The sequence below is a fragment of the Rhinopithecus bieti genome, unplaced genomic scaffold, assembly GCF_001698545.2.
Source record: "Rhinopithecus bieti isolate Rb0 unplaced genomic scaffold, ASM169854v2 scaffold_18624, whole genome shotgun sequence".
Taxonomy (NCBI): Eukaryota; Metazoa; Chordata; class Mammalia; order Primates; family Cercopithecidae; genus Rhinopithecus; species Rhinopithecus bieti.
Window position 1 is genome coordinate 1220488 of NW_016809607.1, and position 17636 is coordinate 1238123.

Sequence of the window (17636 nt, forward strand, 5' to 3'; positions counted from 1 at the left end):
GGGGGCGGCGGCGGGGGCGGCGGCGACGGCTCCCCGTGGTCCACCAGCCCCCTGGGCCAGCCGGACATCAAGCCCTCGGTGGTGGTGCAGCAGGGCGGCCGTGGCGATGAGCTGCACGGGCCAGGCGCCCTGCAGCAGCAGCACCAGCAGCAGCAACAGCAACAGCAGCAGCAGCAGCAGCAACAGCAGCAGCAGCAGCAGCAACAGCGGCCGCCGCATCTGGTGCACCACGCCGCTAACCACCACCCGGGGCCCGGGGCATGGCGGAGCGCGGCGGCTACAGCGCACCTCCCACCCTCCATGGGAGCGTCCAACGGCGGCTTGCTCTACTCGCAGCCCAGCTTCACGGTGAACGGTATGCTGGGCGCCGGCGGGCAGCCGGCAGGGCTGCACCACCACGGCCTGCGGGACGCGCACGACGAGCCACACCATGCCGACCACCACCCCCACCCGCACTCGCACCCGCACCAGCAGCCGCCGCCCCCGCCGCCCCCGCAAGGTCCGCCTGGCCACCCAGGCGCGCACCACGACCCGCACTCGGACGAGGACACGCCGACCTCGGACGACCTGGAGCAGTTCGCCAAGCAGTTCAAGCAGCGGCGGATCAAACTGGGATTTACCCAAGCAGACGTGGGGCTGGCTCTGGGCACCCTGTATGGCAACGTGTTCTCGCAGACCACCATCTGCAGGTTTGAGGCCCTGCAGCTGAGCTTCAAGAACATGTGCAAGCTGAAGCCTTTGTTGAACAAGTGGTTGGAGGAGGCGGACTCGTCCTCGGGCAGCCCCACGAGCATAGACAAGATCGCAGCGCAAGGGCGCAAGCGGAAAAAGCGGACCTCCATCGAGGTGAGCGTCAAGGGGGCTCTGGAGAGCCATTTCCTCAAATGCCCCAAGCCCTCGGCCCAGGAGATCACCTCCCTCGCGGACAGCTTACAGCTGGAGAAGGAGGTGGTGAGAGTTTGGTTTTGTAACAGGAGACAGAAAGAGAAAAGGATGACCCCTCCCGGAGGGACTCTGCCGGGCGCCGAGGATGTGTACGGGGGGAGTAGGGACACGCCACCACACCACGGGGTGCAGACGCCCGTCCAGTGAACTCGAGCGGGGGGAGGGGCAGAGCGCGGGGCTCCCCCTCCCCTTTGGTCCTTGGCCCTTTCCCGGCCCTCTTGTTCCCTCTCTAACTTCTGATTGTTCTTTTATTTTTAATTATTATTGCCCCGTCCCTTAAAAAGAAAAAAAAAAATAAGGAAAAAGGAAAGCAACTAAGACACTGGACTATCCTTTAAAGGTAGCAGGTGTAATGATGTGTTTTGACCTTTGCAGACGAGTAACCAGGCAATGGAGTGGAGTGTCTCCTGGAGAGAGTGAGGAGAGTGTGTGATAGATAGATAGAGAGAGAGAGAGAGAGATGGCAAGCACTGAGATAAATACCTGGCAAAACTAAATAAATTACCAAAAAGGAAAAAAATATCCACCAAACCATGATAAACACAAGACGCAGCTTCCTGATGCTTGGAGTTGGCACATGCTGCTGTGTTTATTTGATGTGGATTCCCATCAGGAAAGAGGAAAAAATACACACGTTCTTTGATATAGGCAAAATTTAACCACATAAATTTGCACTGCAAGAAAATTGAAGTTTACATGAACAAATTCATGAACATATTTTCTCTTTCTCCCCACCGTTAATTTGGGAATTGCCGTTTTGGGGGATTTTGTTTTGCTTTGCTTTATTCATCGGAGAGAGTTGAAGCCAGCTCTTGGCCTCTCTCCATTTCTTATGTTCTTGTGTTGCCTCTTATTCGTACTGTTCGTGAACTTTGGTTACCTTCAGATTCCCCTTGCAAGGGTGTAACATCTATTTGTTCCTCTTACCAAAGCAAAACGATTGGCTTCATACAAAATAGACAATTCTCTGCTTTCAGGAAATGTGCGTGGTCTACCCGCTTTATCCAAGGCAAGAATCCAGTTTGGAATATAAAAATAAGCATTGGTTGTTGTTACCAGCCACAAAGTAAACTTCATTTTCAGGCAGTGTTTCTGGGGGAGGTTATGGAGGGAAGAAAAAAGAAAATCGATAGTGAGTGACTGATTGCTTCATTTTATCAGGCGGGCCCATTGTGAAAGAGCTCAGAGGAAATGTGGAGGTTAAATATATTTCCAGAGTTGTCCAGCAGAAAGAAAGTGGCACTTTGAAGAGAACTAGGGAAGTATATATCTTCAGATATCCCTATATAGTTCTCTACCTTCAGTTTTAGTAAGAATTATGAAGAATTCTTTGTGCTGACAGCAGCAGTTAAACTTTGTTTCTCTAATAAGCTTTTTTTTTTTACATAAAAAAGGACCCAAGAACTTAATAGTGTATGCATAAGACTGTGTTTTTCAGCCCACAAATACCCACAGCATACACAGACGATCTCCACGCAGTAGACACGTTTTGTCTTCACTAGCTCATTTGTTTATCAAGTCATATTTAGGGTCCCACGCCCTCTTTTCCTGTAATTTATTGCAGAATATACCACTTTGACTTGGACAGCTTTCTCCCCCCTCTTTCACTAAGGAAGGCAAATGAAGGGGGAAAAAATGCCATTTTCAATCCTTCCTTTCTCCCCTTTGTTAATAGTTTTAAGTGCATTTTTGACCTTATCTTGATGGAAAACGGTTAACTCCAAACACAAAAGACTCTACTGGAAAGTGTAGGTGAAAAAACTTGTAACTGTATTGAAAATAAATACCATTAAACTGTGATCAGTTAAAATTTAAAAGAAAAATCAGCACAAAAGGGCGCTAAAAGGGAAAACACTTTTGTTAATCTTAAAAGTTTGGGGTTTTTTTCCAGTTAGGTATTAGATAAATTTTTATTTTAAAAAATGAAAGTCTCACTACCATAAAATTATGGTTCAGCATCAGATTAGCATTGCACTCAGTCTTTAAGGTTTTAGGAAATACGCTTTATATTGTCTTTTCAAACACCTGTGATTGTTTCATTTTCAATGTTTTTGCAAGATAAATGGTGACTTATAATGGGCATATTTATTTGCCTGTATTTCATTTCCCCCAATGAATGTCACAAGGAGATGGGCACGGAGCTGCTTCGGGTACATCACGCTGCTTGTTCCTGAGGTATGGGGACTGGCCTTTAGTGAAGCTATCCAGAGCAGGGCAAATAGCCACTGGTGAAGGGAGGAAATGAATTTTCAGATACTTATTACCAAGTAGGTAAGGTCAGAAGCTGGAGTTCAGAGGATGTATCTACAGCTTCTCTGACTCTTATAGGTTTACTAAGATGAAAGTTACCACTGAACCTTACCACTATGTATATATGTTTAATATCTGTCTTTTGAAATGCAGAAATAGTTTAAATGTTTCTTTGTCTATTTTTCTTTTTTTTAATGCTACCCAGGGAAATATTTTCATATCATTTTTAAGTGGCCTGCCTCAATGTATATTTATTTCTTTTGAAGCAAAAGGTTCTGGAAACTGTTTTCTGTAGCTTTAAATGAATAGGTGAGCAAAATCTATATGGGATGTAATTTTTTTGTTCAGTCTCTTAAAAAATACTTTGTTTTTGGTACATTTGGTTGTGCTTGTGGGGAAAATAAAAACGCAGAGATCCTTATATATTTATGTTAAAGTAATATTTTATTATCTACATAAAACAGAAATGCACAATACCTTCATAGTTTGTTCTAATTATTGAAATATCTTTATTTTATTTTTAAAGATAGTGCCAAGTTTTAAGGGGGGAAAACCCTAGACCTTAAATTGACTGAGTTGAGTTGTGTGTAAAACACTTCCCTTCCTTTATACTTCATAAAGTTTTGGAATAAATTTTATGCATATACCGCCAGATTTCATGTTCATAACTTTCAGAGGCTTTTTTTTTTTTTAATGGAGACTACTGGTCTAATTCACTTTTCTTTGCAAAAACTATTAGTCCCAAATCTTTCAGCCACTATGCCTGTAGCATTAAATTGAAATGGTCATTGGGTTTGAGCTTCAATTTGTTGAGATGTTTGTCCCCTTTAAATATGTGCAGGTATGCCTGCATCTTCTTTCCAGGTTAACTGTACCTTATTCAATTGTGCAGTTTTGGAGAACATCAGTGGAACTAGGTGGACTTTAATCTCTACCCACAGGTCCTCACATAATTTGGGATCTACAGAAAAGCAAGATTTAGGAGATTATTATTTTTAATAATTTACAAGTATCTCTTAACAAAGAATAACCCTGATAGTATGCTATTGTGTGTTTACTAAATGATTAGAGGTAGATCCTATACATTATTCCTGTTTGGTTTGCATAAAAAGATGAATTTTACAATGGTTTATACAATTGTGTCTATTTTTCATTAGGCATACAAATGGGCTTTAAAGCAAGTAAAGAAAAAAAAAAAGAACATATGGGAGAGATTCAAGCCGTGATGCTAATAACAGATTGTTTCAGACAATCTTAGATGACACAGTACCAAAAATCCGTTTTAAGGTTAGTGAGAATTTCAAGCAGTGTTGGATCACTTTACAAGTTTGATGATGTATTTAAAGCCCTCCTTGGAACATTGGTTTAAGTATAAATGTCCATTTTGAAAGGTAGTTTCTGGGCTTATTACATCTGATCATTTTTTCTAACTCCTAGTCAATATTACATGGGTCTCAAACAGATTCCACCAAATGATCTTCTCAATAGTCTGAACGAGAAGTGACAGAAAGAAGAAGTGTTTTGTGACCGCAGACATGCTGATGGGTAAAATGTTTAAGCTGGGTATAGATTTGAGTTCTGGGTCAATATTCTCCTCTACTGCAGGCAGAAAACAAGCAGCATCTGCCCTCTGCAGGGCATTTTAGTGGACCTTGAGAAGGCATTTTTGTTCTTAGCCACAGGGACTGCTGACTGGAAACCATCACATGTTAAACGTGCACACCGTGGTTTTGACCCATGCTTGCTGTTCAGATCCTAAGGCTACTCAGGTAGTTGCCACACTGGTTTGGGGGAATGTATTACACACTAAGGTGGAAAACCCCATCACTGCCACTGGGAGAAATTTGTGGGTCAGTTGCCCCTAAGATGTTGGCTAGCCATAACAACAAACCCTTTCTTTCTCCTAAGACAATGCAGAATACAGCTGTCCCAAAGACCTCCTGTGTTTCTTCAAAGTATGTTACTTTTAAAATTTATGTAATAATATGGGGGAGAAATGATCATGTGAAAAAGAGTTATGTGAAGGTCAGATGGAGGGAATAGCCACAAATAATATTACCTTTGGCAGTCCTAAACATTCTCGGTTCCCACGAAGTAACCGCCTTTACATTTCAGATGGTAGCAACAAAAGCACTGTTCTCTTCCCCTTCCCTTCCTGCTCCTACCAGTGGAGGCCACACACTGTTTGGCAAAATTTCTGGTGAAATGGCTTTGGTAAAGACATTCATCTACCTTCTTATTTTTTCAAAAGCAACTAATAAAGAGATGCAACAGCAACAATGGGGGAGGGGGTTGGCATTTGGGTGCATTGGTACCTGCACATATATGTCTATATGCTGCATTCATTTGCTTTTCACTTGCCTTACTTTGGAGGCAGCTTGAGTAGTGCTGGGGAGCCAGGTTAAATTATCTTTCTATCACTAGTCTCCATGATTTGGCTTGGTTGATTTTTTCAAACAGTTTATATAGAACTCTGTTCTAGATTCTATTGAATTTCTAAACAAGTTTTAAAATGAGGCAAATAATGAAACTTGTACAGAAAAAGAAAGAAGGCTGGTGAAGTAAGGGTCAAAGGTAAGAGTGATTCTTTGGGTCTGCTTGTTTAGTTCAGTGAGTAGGGCAAAGCACAGTGTTTATTTAAAATGAAAGAAAAACATGCATCTTGAAGTACTATGAATCTTGATATTATAACTAAATGGAATGTATAGCTACGTTTTATATAAACGTTTTCCCTGTTTAGGAAAGTTTACTTTTCAATCATGCATATTCTTTTAACGGGGGCAGATGGCCGTAGGAAAGAATCAGGGCTTCTGATACCTATTCCCACCATTTGATTCAGGATGGGAAACAAGGCAAAAGTGGCAGGGGCCTGCCACCCAGCTAACAAATCATGGAATTAACTGACCCATGTTTTCAGAACTGGGCCAGTGTTATTTTAATGCCTCCTTATCAGGCAGGCATGAGGGTACCAGAAAATGGCTTTTTTCGTTTTCCTAAGGCCTTGCTTGACTGATAAGAAGATAAGGAAACAACGAATATTTTAACATTTTTCTGGTGTTTGGTGGGAAACTAGGAAATTTGTTCCCTCCTTTAAAAGAAGAAAACTTAATAAACTTTATCATACAGTACCTTCCTTTATCTTAAAGACACCTCTGCTTGACTTAGCTGTTAGAGGTTTTAGAAATAATTTATTATGCCATCAAAACAATCCTGGCCTCTTTTGTTGTTCCTAGAATTCTGATTGTTGGTAACATTAAGTTGTATTTCTTTTTTTAAAAAAAAATTCTGAAATGTTATTTAATACACCAGTAAAAGTGCATCTATAGCCTAAAGTTTATTCCTTCCACGTCTTTCTGAGTTTTTATAGCTCTTTGTCTGGGATTGGGGAGGGGAGGACTTCCATATGCGGTTTGTGCGTGAAGAGCCTAGGCTCTGGAGTGGTCTCTAGTTGGCGGCAAACAGCTCTCTGCTCTCAGAATGGGGAGCTGTCATCTAGGAAAAAAGAAGGAAATAAATCCCCCACAAAGACGTAGTTGTCACCAATTTTAGGAGGACGGGGTAGCACTAGGACCCCATCTGAGGGATATGGAGGGGATTTTGATTTTTATGAATTGTATACGATTAACTCTGTGTGTCGAGCAACGGCAATAGGAAATCTCACTGTGGAGTAAATGTGAATTTGCGTCCTTTTTTATTTGGGTAATATATTTTTCCTCCCACCAGTGTTTCCTCTGGGTTTGTTGTTTAAAAAGGAAAGAAGGAAGAAAAGGCCACACACCAAAAAATATGGCCACAGAGAGTTTGGAAGGAGAATGGGAAAAAAGAAAGTTTCTTGTGGGGTTGTAACACAAATTAGCCATTGTAAATCACTGGGCTTCAAGGTTCAGGCAAATCTATGTGGAAAGTGTTAGGAGTTCTTTTCCTCCTCCTGTTAAGAAATCTCATTTCGTCAGAGGAATTTTTATGTTCCACAACACATGATTCTGGAGATAATTATTTGACATTAGTAACTTTTTATTGATGTTGTTCCCCTAACAAATATTCTGTCAAAATTGGTGCAGCGCCTGGACAAGGCAGGCGAGTGTGCTGCCAGCCAGCATCTGCTCCTTGCCCAGTCGCAAAAGAGGTGCCTTGGCCTTGCCGCGCACCCCCCACCTCGGGGACCCTGACCGCTGTCGCGAAGGCCCAGACAGTTAGACTCGGCTGCGCGGGGAGGAGAGAGAGGGAAGGGAGCGGGGCACTCCCTGCACTTTCAGCCCCGGCCTTTGCTCGGGACGCTGCCAACTGTCCCTGAGTGCCTGCCTGGAAATCAGGTATTCTCTGCGGCTCCCCAGGCTCAGTCGCCCGGACCCCCAGGGGAAAGGTCAACAGCTCGGACGTCGAGCTGTTCCACTCTCTCGCTTCCCGAGGAAGGGGGGTGGGGGTAAGGGGGACAGTTGGTGTGTTTGCCCCCCACCCCCAGCAGAGGCTAGAGGTGGCGGTTAGGAGGAGTCCAGGTGTCTTGGGTATAACCGTCGCCCCGGGAAAGTGGGATCTACACGAAGGAGTTGGCAGGGCCTCTCTGGGGGCACGCGTGGCTTGGGCAGAGATGCGGTGGGCCTAGGAGTGACAAGGGGTCGAGGCCGGGAGGAGAGTCTCCTAGCTTTCTGCCTGCCCGGCTTTTCCACTTGACTCTGCAGAGTCGGGCCCAGGATATTGCACCTCATAGGAGAGGCAATTGTGGAAGACGGTGCCCCAAGAGAAAGAGGGAGATGAGATAAGTGCAGGAAGACTGGAGAGGAAAGGGGGACAGCTGCCCAGGGAAGTACAGTCATCTGGGCTTTTCCTGCTTTTTGCGGGGGGTGGGGGGGGGCGTATTGGCGAGAATGGAGGGGGACAGCTGAGAGCTGGGGAGCAAAGTTCTGAGGCAGGTTTCCTTCAGCTCCCACCCATCAAACTTCTGGGTGTTTCTGACCTCAGCTCCCTACCTCCAATGAAGAGGAACCTACTCTTCACGCGCTGAAGCACGGAGGAAAACGAATTATTAGACCCCCTGGAAACCACTCCCCTGCTGGGCCTAAAGTCAGTTCCCAGCAGAGGAAAGTCAGTCCCCTAGAGAAGAGAGCCTGGGAGCCCCTCTGGGCACCCCGGCATCTCAAGCCAGAGCTGAGGGCAGCGAAAGTAAGGGGCCGCTCCTCAGTACTGGAGACCTAGCGTCCATCTCCGCGAATTGGGGCTCTCAGGGCCCGCAGAAATCCCCCTTAGCCCTCCGAGGCCCCTGGAAGGAGTCGCCCCAAGAGAGGAAATCACTCAGCTCTGAAAAGCGTCGCAAACGGGCGGAGGGAGAGTTCTAAAGCGGCCTTTCGCCTCTCGGAGGAGGTGAGGCCGAGCCGGGGATGTGCGGGTTTGGGGCCCAGAGCTGCACCGCAGGACCGCAGAGGCGGGAAGCTGGCCGGAGAGGACTGGGAAGGTGACCAAGGGCAGCAGCAGGGGCTCCTGCGGGGCGCAAGTCTATGCTGGCGCCGGGCCTGGCCTCCGCCGGCGCGGCAGAGCCTCCCGATTGCTCCCGCCGCACCCGCCCGCGGCCACTCACCCGGCCCCGCGGCCAGACCGGGCGGGGTCGCACGCAAACAAGGATGCTTCTATTTACTCGCCTCTGCCTGTAGATTTCTAAGACATTCAGCAGGCACAATCATTAAACTAATTTGTATTTGATTGTTTGGGCGGACGGAGGGTAGTTTTATTGCTCTAAGCATTCAAGCAGGCACGCATCGCTGATTACCAGTATACATTAAATAAAGTTGTTTGTACACATTGTCTTACCACATATAGGCAGAGGCTTATTATTCTAATTACTCTAATTAGTGCATTGAAATGTTTTCTACTTGATTTGAGGAGACAGTGATTAGTTCTATTACTTCTTTTAACTCGTATTTTATGGAAAACTGTTGGTGCATGTTCAAATTACTTTATTTGCCCCTGGAATATAACGCTGACCCAAACGCAATGAACTGCACGGCCCTTGTGGGGCCCCAACTTTGATGTGGGCCTCGGCTTGGAAGAGGCGTCTGTTATTTATTATTTCCCTCCCACCAGCGTAGCCTGGTCTCCCAGCGCCGTGCCCGCCGCCCTCGCCCCATCCTGAGCCCCAGATGCGCCCTTCTCTGGACCAGTCCGAGCAGAGGGGGAATCCGAAATCTGCTCGGACGCAGCATCGCTGGCCGCCTGCCCGGCTAGTTCCCCAAGTGCGATTACTTTTAAAAGGCTCCTTTAAGCATATTTCCGTGAATCTGTTTCTTGTGCCTTAATGTTACTATTAATTGATAAGATCAGCTCATCAAACATACTATTTCGATAGGGAATTGTAATTAAAACCTTAATCCTGTTTGAGACTTTCTTCTCCCTTTAAATTCCTTTTTCTTATGAAAGGGGTGCAAAGTTCACTATAAAAAGTATTATAACAGGGAGATTAATTCGTTATCTAAATAACAATCTTTGCTATTGATCCAACGTACTTTCCGCCACCTTTTGTGTTAGTCCGGGAGGCCCTTAAAAAGGAGAATATGACAAAGCAGAAGATCTGGACCGAGCCCCACAGACTCCAATCGACTTGGGAGAGCCAGGGGATCCGCGGTCCGCCCCCCTTAACCACAGTCTGAGGAAGCTTCAGAGGTGGGTCCTGGCCGGACAGGCGATGCCACTGGGGAAGCTCAGAGCTAGAGCCGCGGGCCTGGGAGCCAGGCTCCTCCGTAGTCCTCTCCCCTCACGAAGGGAGATCTGCTCAGTCTCTAGGTAAATATTCGACCGATTCTGCTTTTACTTTTAATATTTAAACTCGGATTATCCCGTCTCTAAATGCGCGTTCCTAACCTTTGCCAGTGGCTGGGATGTAATAAATCCTGTCGGGGCCGGGGCGCTCAGCCTCCCCAGGTCGCGGCCGCCGCCTCCCTCCCGCGTCCCGCCCCGCCCCGCGGGCCCCGGCCCCTCCGCCCCTCGCCACCCGCAGCGAAAGCCGCGCCGAAATGAAATCAGCTCCTCCCCGCAGCTGACGGCTGAGCATCCTGGGCACTGGCAGACGGGGGAGGCCGCCCTTTATCCCGGCTGAGGAGTTCTCGGGGGCTGCAGATGGAGCCGCGGGGCCCGGGAGGAGAAAGAGCGCGGCTTCCTGGAGGCAGCAGCCCCCAGGCCCTGGACGGGGTAGCGAGTAGGGTCAGGGGCCGGGAGGTTGGGCGGGGTCTCTGGTTTGTGTCTGTTGGGTGGGGGGTCGGGGAACGGACCCTTTCCAAACCTATCTCCCCTCCTCGCTAGCCCTCTTTAAAAAAGGTGGTGGCCCCAGTTTGAGAATAAGCCCCAGCATCTCTGAAGCCACGAGGACCGTTTGTGCTCCCAAGTCAGCTCAGTATTCCGAGATTTTCTTCTTTTCTAAGAGCTTCACCCCCTCCCCACACCCTCCTTCTTTCCGTCTAACAAAGTCTTCTTTCCCCCACGCACAGACTTGTTATGTAACAAAGTCTCCCAGGCGAGTTTAACTGGAGAATAAAGGACACCCTAGCCCCACCCCTCCTTTCCTTTCCCTTCCCTCCTTCCTCCCGGCTCTCTTCCCCCAGTGCATCTGTTCTCCAGGACTTCTGTCCTAGCACCCAAGAAGGCGGCGGGCCTTAGCCGAGTAGAACTTTGGCGCCCCACAGTGGCATCGGCTCGGAACTACCCTTGATTTTACAGCCTCCCAGTCCGCACAACTGTTTTGTTTCAGATCCAATTCTCCTTCCCCTTACTCCTAGGACCTCTCCTTCCTCACTCTACATTCTTTCCCTCAACCCCTCCTAGGCAAACACTTATGAAGGTGACTATGCATATGACCCCTGCAAGGGTTTCTAAACATTTAGTTCTAGGTAATTCCTGAGTAGATATTTGAAAAGTTTAGCCAGAAAAGACACTACGTTCTATACCAGAAAAGTTCCCAAAGGTAAGAAGAATCACTTCCCCAGTTCCTTAGTTCCTACATGTTGAGGCTGTTGTAGATACGTCTTCAGTCTCTCTAAGAAGCCTCAGCTTTTGGCAGGCATTAAGACCAGAATACCAGGTTAGAAGTCACGGTTAATAGCAGGTAGAATGCTTCAATCAGCAAAAATGGAGTCCAGCAAATACTATTTTAACCCAGCCCAGGTTTCATCCGACACTTCTTGCTCTATAGTAGGTTTGTTCAGTTTTACCATTCAAAAGTGAGTTTTTTAAAAAGTGGATCACTTGAACAAGACTCATCCGTGGAAGAATTCTAGGAAAAACGTTCCCCTAGAAACTCCTACTAAAGTATCAGTTCAGCCTGTGAAGCTGAACTTTGCTTCTCTCAGAGCCCAGTGCATTTGTCCACCCTTACTATGGGCCATTTGCACCACGAATGTTGTTTTCTCCCTCTGCCTTTATCCCAAGTAATACAAGGAGGAGAAGAGAAAGGACTTCAGGCAAATCCCAGCAGTATTAATGGAACGGGGCAATGGACTTGAAGTCAGAATACATGCTTACTATCTATCCTTCTATGCTTACTAACCAGCATCGGGGGAAAGTCAGTTGACATCTTCAGATCTCAGTTTTCTCGTGTGCAGAATGTGGATAATATTCCTTTTTAAAATTTGCAACAGGGTTGAAGTAAGGCTCAGATGAAATAATATATATGAAAGCATTGTATAAATTAGCGCAAATTCAACCTGAAGCACTACTGTTGCCAACTGCAGTGGAGGCCTCTGTTGTGACTGTCTAATAAGAAATGTTTGTTTTGTTTTTGAGACAGGGTCTCTCTCCATCGCCCAGACTGGATTGCAGTGGTGCAATCATAGCTTACTTCAGCCTCGAACTCCTGAGCTCAAGGGATCTTCCCATCTCAGCCTCCCCAGTAACTAGGACTAGAGGCATGTGCCACCACGTCTCACTTTGTTGCAGAGTCTGGTCTGGAACTCCTAAGCTCAAGCAATTCTCCCACCTCGGCCTCCCAAAGTGCTGGGATTATAGGTGTGAGCCACTGCGCCTGGCTTAAGAAATGTTTTCTGACTTAAAAACAACCGTATAGCCTTATGTCTATTTGTGTGAGGGAAGAGAAATGCAGGAACAGTCATCTCAGTTGCATTATCCAGGGAAGGCACCACCGATTCTGGTTAGCCTTAAATTGGGGCTGCAACTCAGGAGACATTTTATGTTTAGCATATTCAGGTCCTTACTTGTAGCTGAAACCATCAGTCGGGCCACCGGCGCCACACACCAGTGATTGCAGCGACTGTAGCTCCTGTGATGCGATGGCTAGCCTCGTACTCTTGCAGAGCACTCCATTTCTTCAACATCTTCAAAAACCTTGACGTTTATAGTGTCCATCTGTGGTGTCATTTATAACAGCCTGGATTAGGAAGAGAATACTAGGCTCATGCACTTAAAACCAAGCACACACACGAAACAGCAGCACCACTAATCACCCGCAGCTTATCACGAATCCACACATGCCTACCGTCCAGAGAGCCGCAGTGGTCCAGGGCCACATTCAGTCCCTGGACTTGGCAATCAGGACGCTGTGGATCCCACAGGCGCCCCGCGACACCCTGGAGTCGCCAGGAGAGGCGCTGCGGAGAAAGCCGGTGCCTAGAATCGGCTTGGGGTCCCATTCCACTCGCAAAGTCCCCTCACCTCCCCAAGGGCCCTTCTGCCGGCGCAATGTGGGGGTCACTCCGCCACTCGAGCAGAGCAGCGGCCCAGGCCAGGCACCCCTTTGGGTGAGGGCGGAGGACCCCTGGGGCGTCCAGCGAGGCCTGGCGTAGGGGTAGCCCGGGCTCCTGTGCGTGTCGGGCAGGCTCCCATGGCTGAAGCAGGGGCGAAGGAACGGCTTCGCGGCGGGAGGCTGGAGGGCTGCGCCTGGGCCCGCCTGGCCTCCGTCTTGCCGCGAGAGCAGCTCAGGGCCTCCTGGGCTGTGCTGGGGTCAAGAGTTACAAACACTTCGTGTCCTCAGGAGCTCACGGGGGTGGCGAGAGGCGGTCTGGGTCTGAAGCCGCGACACAGAGGGGAGCAGTAGGGCCTCGGGGAGCAGCAGGGCCTCGGGGAGCAGCGGGTCCCCGGCTTGGCGGCTCCGTCCGCCGCTCGGCCACCTTTCAGGACTTGGGCCAAGCCGCCTCACGAAGACCAGGAAGCGGCCTCTGCCGGGAAGCCACCTGCAGCCTATGGTCCCCTCCCCAGGCGGCCCCAGCCCACGCCCGGCCGCTCTCTCCTAGATAGTTACCTCCCGAACGCCTGGAGGGCCCTGACCGTTCCCGTGTTCCACCGCAATGGGGTCGGGGGGAGGGGGAGAGGGGCGGCTGTGGTTGCCTGAGACCTTACAGGGTCTCAGGCGGGAAAGGGAAGTCAAGGCAGGAACCAGGACATCCAGGGAGAATGCAGGTCTGACATGAGCCAAGGCCTTGGCGGTAGAGGAACTTTCACCAGGTTGTGGAAAAGACCAAGCTGCTAGCCCCAAAGACTGCAGGACTTCCTGCCAAGCGCCGGAGTCCCTGAACCAGGACGTGTGAGCACTGCTCCCTGCAAGATGTCGATAATGCAGGTACGTGAAGACACACGCATTTCCAAAAGAGCAGACCTAAATACAGAACTTTGGGATCCTTAGAGAAATCCAAGTTAGGAGGTGGTTTAGCAATCTCACAAACAAAAAAGGAAGAGTGCTTTGGCAGAAAGAAGAAAGAGGTGGAGTAGGCACTCTGGGTAGGAGGCAACTGGCACAATGTGAGGCAGGAAGCAGGAAAAGGCAGAGGGCGAGCAGGTTTGCTGGGCTGGGCCGGAGAGCAGGAGCTGGCACCTGGCATAAGAGGGCTGCTAAGGGAAACAGTGTATGGAGTTAATTGGTAAAGGGTCTGGAAGAAGTTTTAATTAGACTCAAAAGGCAATTAAGAGCTGTCGTAGAGGGGGAGATTCGATGGAAATAATGCTCCTGGAAGGAAGAGAGTTGGCACAGTGCATCGGATAGGTTGGAAAGTGGTAAGGATGAAAGCAGGGAGGTTAACTAGATAGGAGGTTGCTGGTGTAGATCTGACTCAAAGTGGTCAGTCAGGGAAGTTTGAAAAGGATAGGCAAATGATTGGTGCCTGAATGGCTGTAGGGTCAAAAAACAAAAAAGGAAGAATGGTGAGACCATGATTACATTTGGGGGGAAGGAAATGGGCAAGCATAGAGAGATGAGAACAAAAGAGAATTGTAGAAATTGTGTTCAGTTTTAGATGTGCTAGTTTTACTAGTTTGTTTCTCTTTTCCTTCCTCCATCTCCCCCACCCCCTCCTAGGAATATCACGAAGTCATCAGGATAGCAGGTTTTTCAGCAACATTTAGCTATTTACTGAAACTACCTCTAATGCTGACCCTAGTAAAAGCAAGTTAATTTCAATTCAGGAAATTTCACTAAGAACCTCATACATGCTAATAAATGGTACCTCTGTAACTGAGAGAATGTGAAGGAAAAAAATGTACTAATTCAGAGGCCCCACATTTTTTTTTTTTTTTTTTTTTTTTTTTTTTTTTTCTTTTTTTTTTTTTTTTTTTTTTTTTTGAGACGGAGTCTCACTCTGTCATCCAGGCTGGAGTGCAGTGGCGGTATCCCAGCTCACTGCAAGCTCCGCATCCCAGGTTCACGCCGTTCTTCTGTCTCAGCCTCCCGAGTAGCTGGGACTACAGGCACCCACCACCACGCCCAGCTAATTTTATGTATTTTTAGTAGAGACGGGTTTCACCGTGTTAGTCAGGATGGTTTCAATCTCCTGACCTCGTGATCCGCCCGCCTCGGCCTCCCAAAGTGCTGGAACTACAATCGTGAGCCACCGCGCCTGGCCAGAGGCCTCACATTTTTCATTTGTAGCAGGTGCTATCCATGGTGTGGAGAAATTTTTATAGAAGGACAGCAGCCAGGCTTGAGAAGGAGACCTGCTTGAGACACATCACTTCTTTTTCATGTATCTTCTGCCACATATTTTCATCCAAATGTTTATTTGTTTCCAAGATAGCTAAAGAAAGGAGTCTATTTTAAAGAAATTTAGACGTACATTAAACTTTCCTTGTTTAACACATTCAGTCAACTAAAACTATGGGAGGTCATATTTGGGGAGAAGACATTTGTTTATATTTAATATCACTTCCTAAAACACAAAAACCACTCTCTAAGGTTTCCTAGACTTTAAAAGATAGGAGTGGTATACTGTATTGCTTTCAGTTAGGAAAAGGGAAGGCAATTTGAATAGGGGCCAGTGGAACACAAATATGCCAAATTCTCTTGAATATAGTGTAAAGTAACTGAGATTGCCTGGTTTTAAATACAGAGCATACAAAAAATTGAAAACTTTTCCTCTTAGATCAAGAACAAGACTAAGGTGCCCACTCTCACCACTTTCATTCAATATAGTATTGTAAGTTTTAACCAGAGCATTTAAGCAAGAAAAAGAAGTAAAAGGCATTCGAATTGGAAAGGAAGAAATAAAATTGTCTCTGTTTGTATGTGACATGATCTTACATATAGAAAACCCCAAAGACTACATCAAAAAACTTTTAGTACTAGTATATGAATTCAATAAAGTTTTAAAATATAAAACCAACAAACAAAAAATCAGTAGCATTTCTATACACCAACAAAAAAACTGAGAAAGAAACCAAGAAATTAATCCTATTTATAATAGCAACCAAAAAATAAAATATTTAGGAATAAATTTAACCAAGGAGGTGAAAGATGTACAGTGAAAACTATAAAACATTGATGAAAGAAATTGAAGACACAAATAAATGGAAATATATCCTGTGTTCACGGACTTGAAGAATTGATATTTGTTAAAATGTCCATATGACCCCAAATGATCGACAGATTCAATGCAATCCCTATCAAAATTCCAATGATATTTTTCAAAGAAATAGAAAAAAACAATTCTAAAATTTGTCTGGAACCACAAAAGAGCCTGAATAGCCAAAGTAATCTTGAGCAAAAACAGCAAAGCTAGAGGCATCACACTACCTGATTTCCAAGTATGTTGCAAAGCGTTAAGTAATCAAAACAGTATAGTACCGGCATAAACACAGACACATAAACCAATAGAACAGAATAGAGAGTCCAGACGTAAATCTATGCATTTACAGTCAATTGATCTTTCACAAAAGTGCCAAGAACACACAGTGGGGAAAGGATAGTCTCTTCAATAAATTATGTTGGGACAACTGTATATCCACCCATAGAAAAATGAAATTGGACCTGTATCTCACACAAAAACCAACTCAAAATGGATTAAAGAATTAATGAAACTGTAAAACTACTAGAAGAACAAATAGTGTGAAAGCTCCTTGACATTGGTCTGGGGAATGATTTTTTTGGATTTGACGGTAAAACACAGGCAGGGAAGCAAAAATAGGAAAATGGGATTGCATCAAACTTAAAAAGCTTTCCACAGCAAAGGAAACAATCAACAGAGTGAACAGACAATATTGGCAAACCATACCTCTGATAAAGGGTTAATATCCAAATTATATAAGAAACTCAATTCAGTAGCAAGAAAACAAATAGCCCATTTTTTTAATGGTCAGAGGACCTGAACAGACATTTCTCAAAAGAAGACACATAATAATGGTCAACAGGTGTATGAAAAAAACCTCAACATCATTAATCATTGGAGAAAAGCAAATTAAAACCACAGTGAGGTATCACCTCACACCTGTTAGAATGGTTACTATAAAAAAGAGAAAAAATAAGTGTTGGAGAGGATGTGAAGAAACAAGAACCCTTGTCCATTATTGGTTGGAAATTAAATTAGTACAGCTATTACGGGAAACAGTATGGAGTCTCCTCAAAAAAATTGAAGAAATAGAACTACCCTATGATCCAGCAATTCCACTTCTAGATATATATTCCAAGGAAATAAAATCCGTTTGTCAAAGAGATAATTGCACTCCCATGTTCATTGCTGCATTATTTATTAGTCAAGATATGGAATCAATCTAAGTGTCCATCAATGGATGAATGGATAAAGGAATAACACACACACACGAATACTACGAAGCCTTAAAAAAGAAGAAAATCCTGTCATTTGTGACAACATGGGCGAACCTAGAGAAATTTATGTTAAGTGACAAAAGCAAAGCACTAAAAGACAATACTGCATGATGTCACATACATGGGGAATCTAAAAAAGTTGAACACATAGAACAGAGAGTAAAATGGTGCCGGGGCTGGAGGTGGGGGTGGGGAAATGTTGCTTAAAGGGTACAGAGTTTCAGTTAGACAGGGTGACTAAGTTATGGAGATCTATTGTTTATCATGATGAATATAGTTAACAACAATATATTTTTGAAAATTTCTAATAGATCTTAAATATTCTCACCTCAATAAATAAGTATATGAAGTGATGGAATATATATATACATATATATTTTTTAATTTTTTATTTTTAGAGACGGAGTCTCACTCTGTC

General features: G+C 45.8%; 1 protein-coding gene and 1 long non-coding RNA gene across 2 annotated transcripts in view; both read left to right on the plus strand.

Annotated features, from left to right (window-relative positions):
• The window catches only part of POU3F2 (POU class 3 homeobox 2), a 4436-nt gene extending 818 nt beyond the window's left edge, over window positions 1-3618 (plus strand). The window contains exon 2 of the mRNA XM_017889832.1: window positions 1-3618. This exon is cut by the window's left edge and continues 1 nt beyond it. Coding sequence (XP_017745321.1) covers window positions 1-1092 — 1092 coding nt within the window. The 3' untranslated portion in view covers window positions 1093-3618.
• A 3745-nt stretch (window positions 3619-7363) lies between these two features.
• Window positions 7364-12003, plus strand: LOC108540690 (uncharacterized). The gene is made up of 3 exons (XR_001888735.1): window positions 7364-7508; window positions 9712-9966; window positions 11963-12003. It is a non-coding gene; the product is annotated as an uncharacterized LOC108540690 (long non-coding RNA).
• Window positions 12004-17636: the final 5633 nt, after the last annotated feature.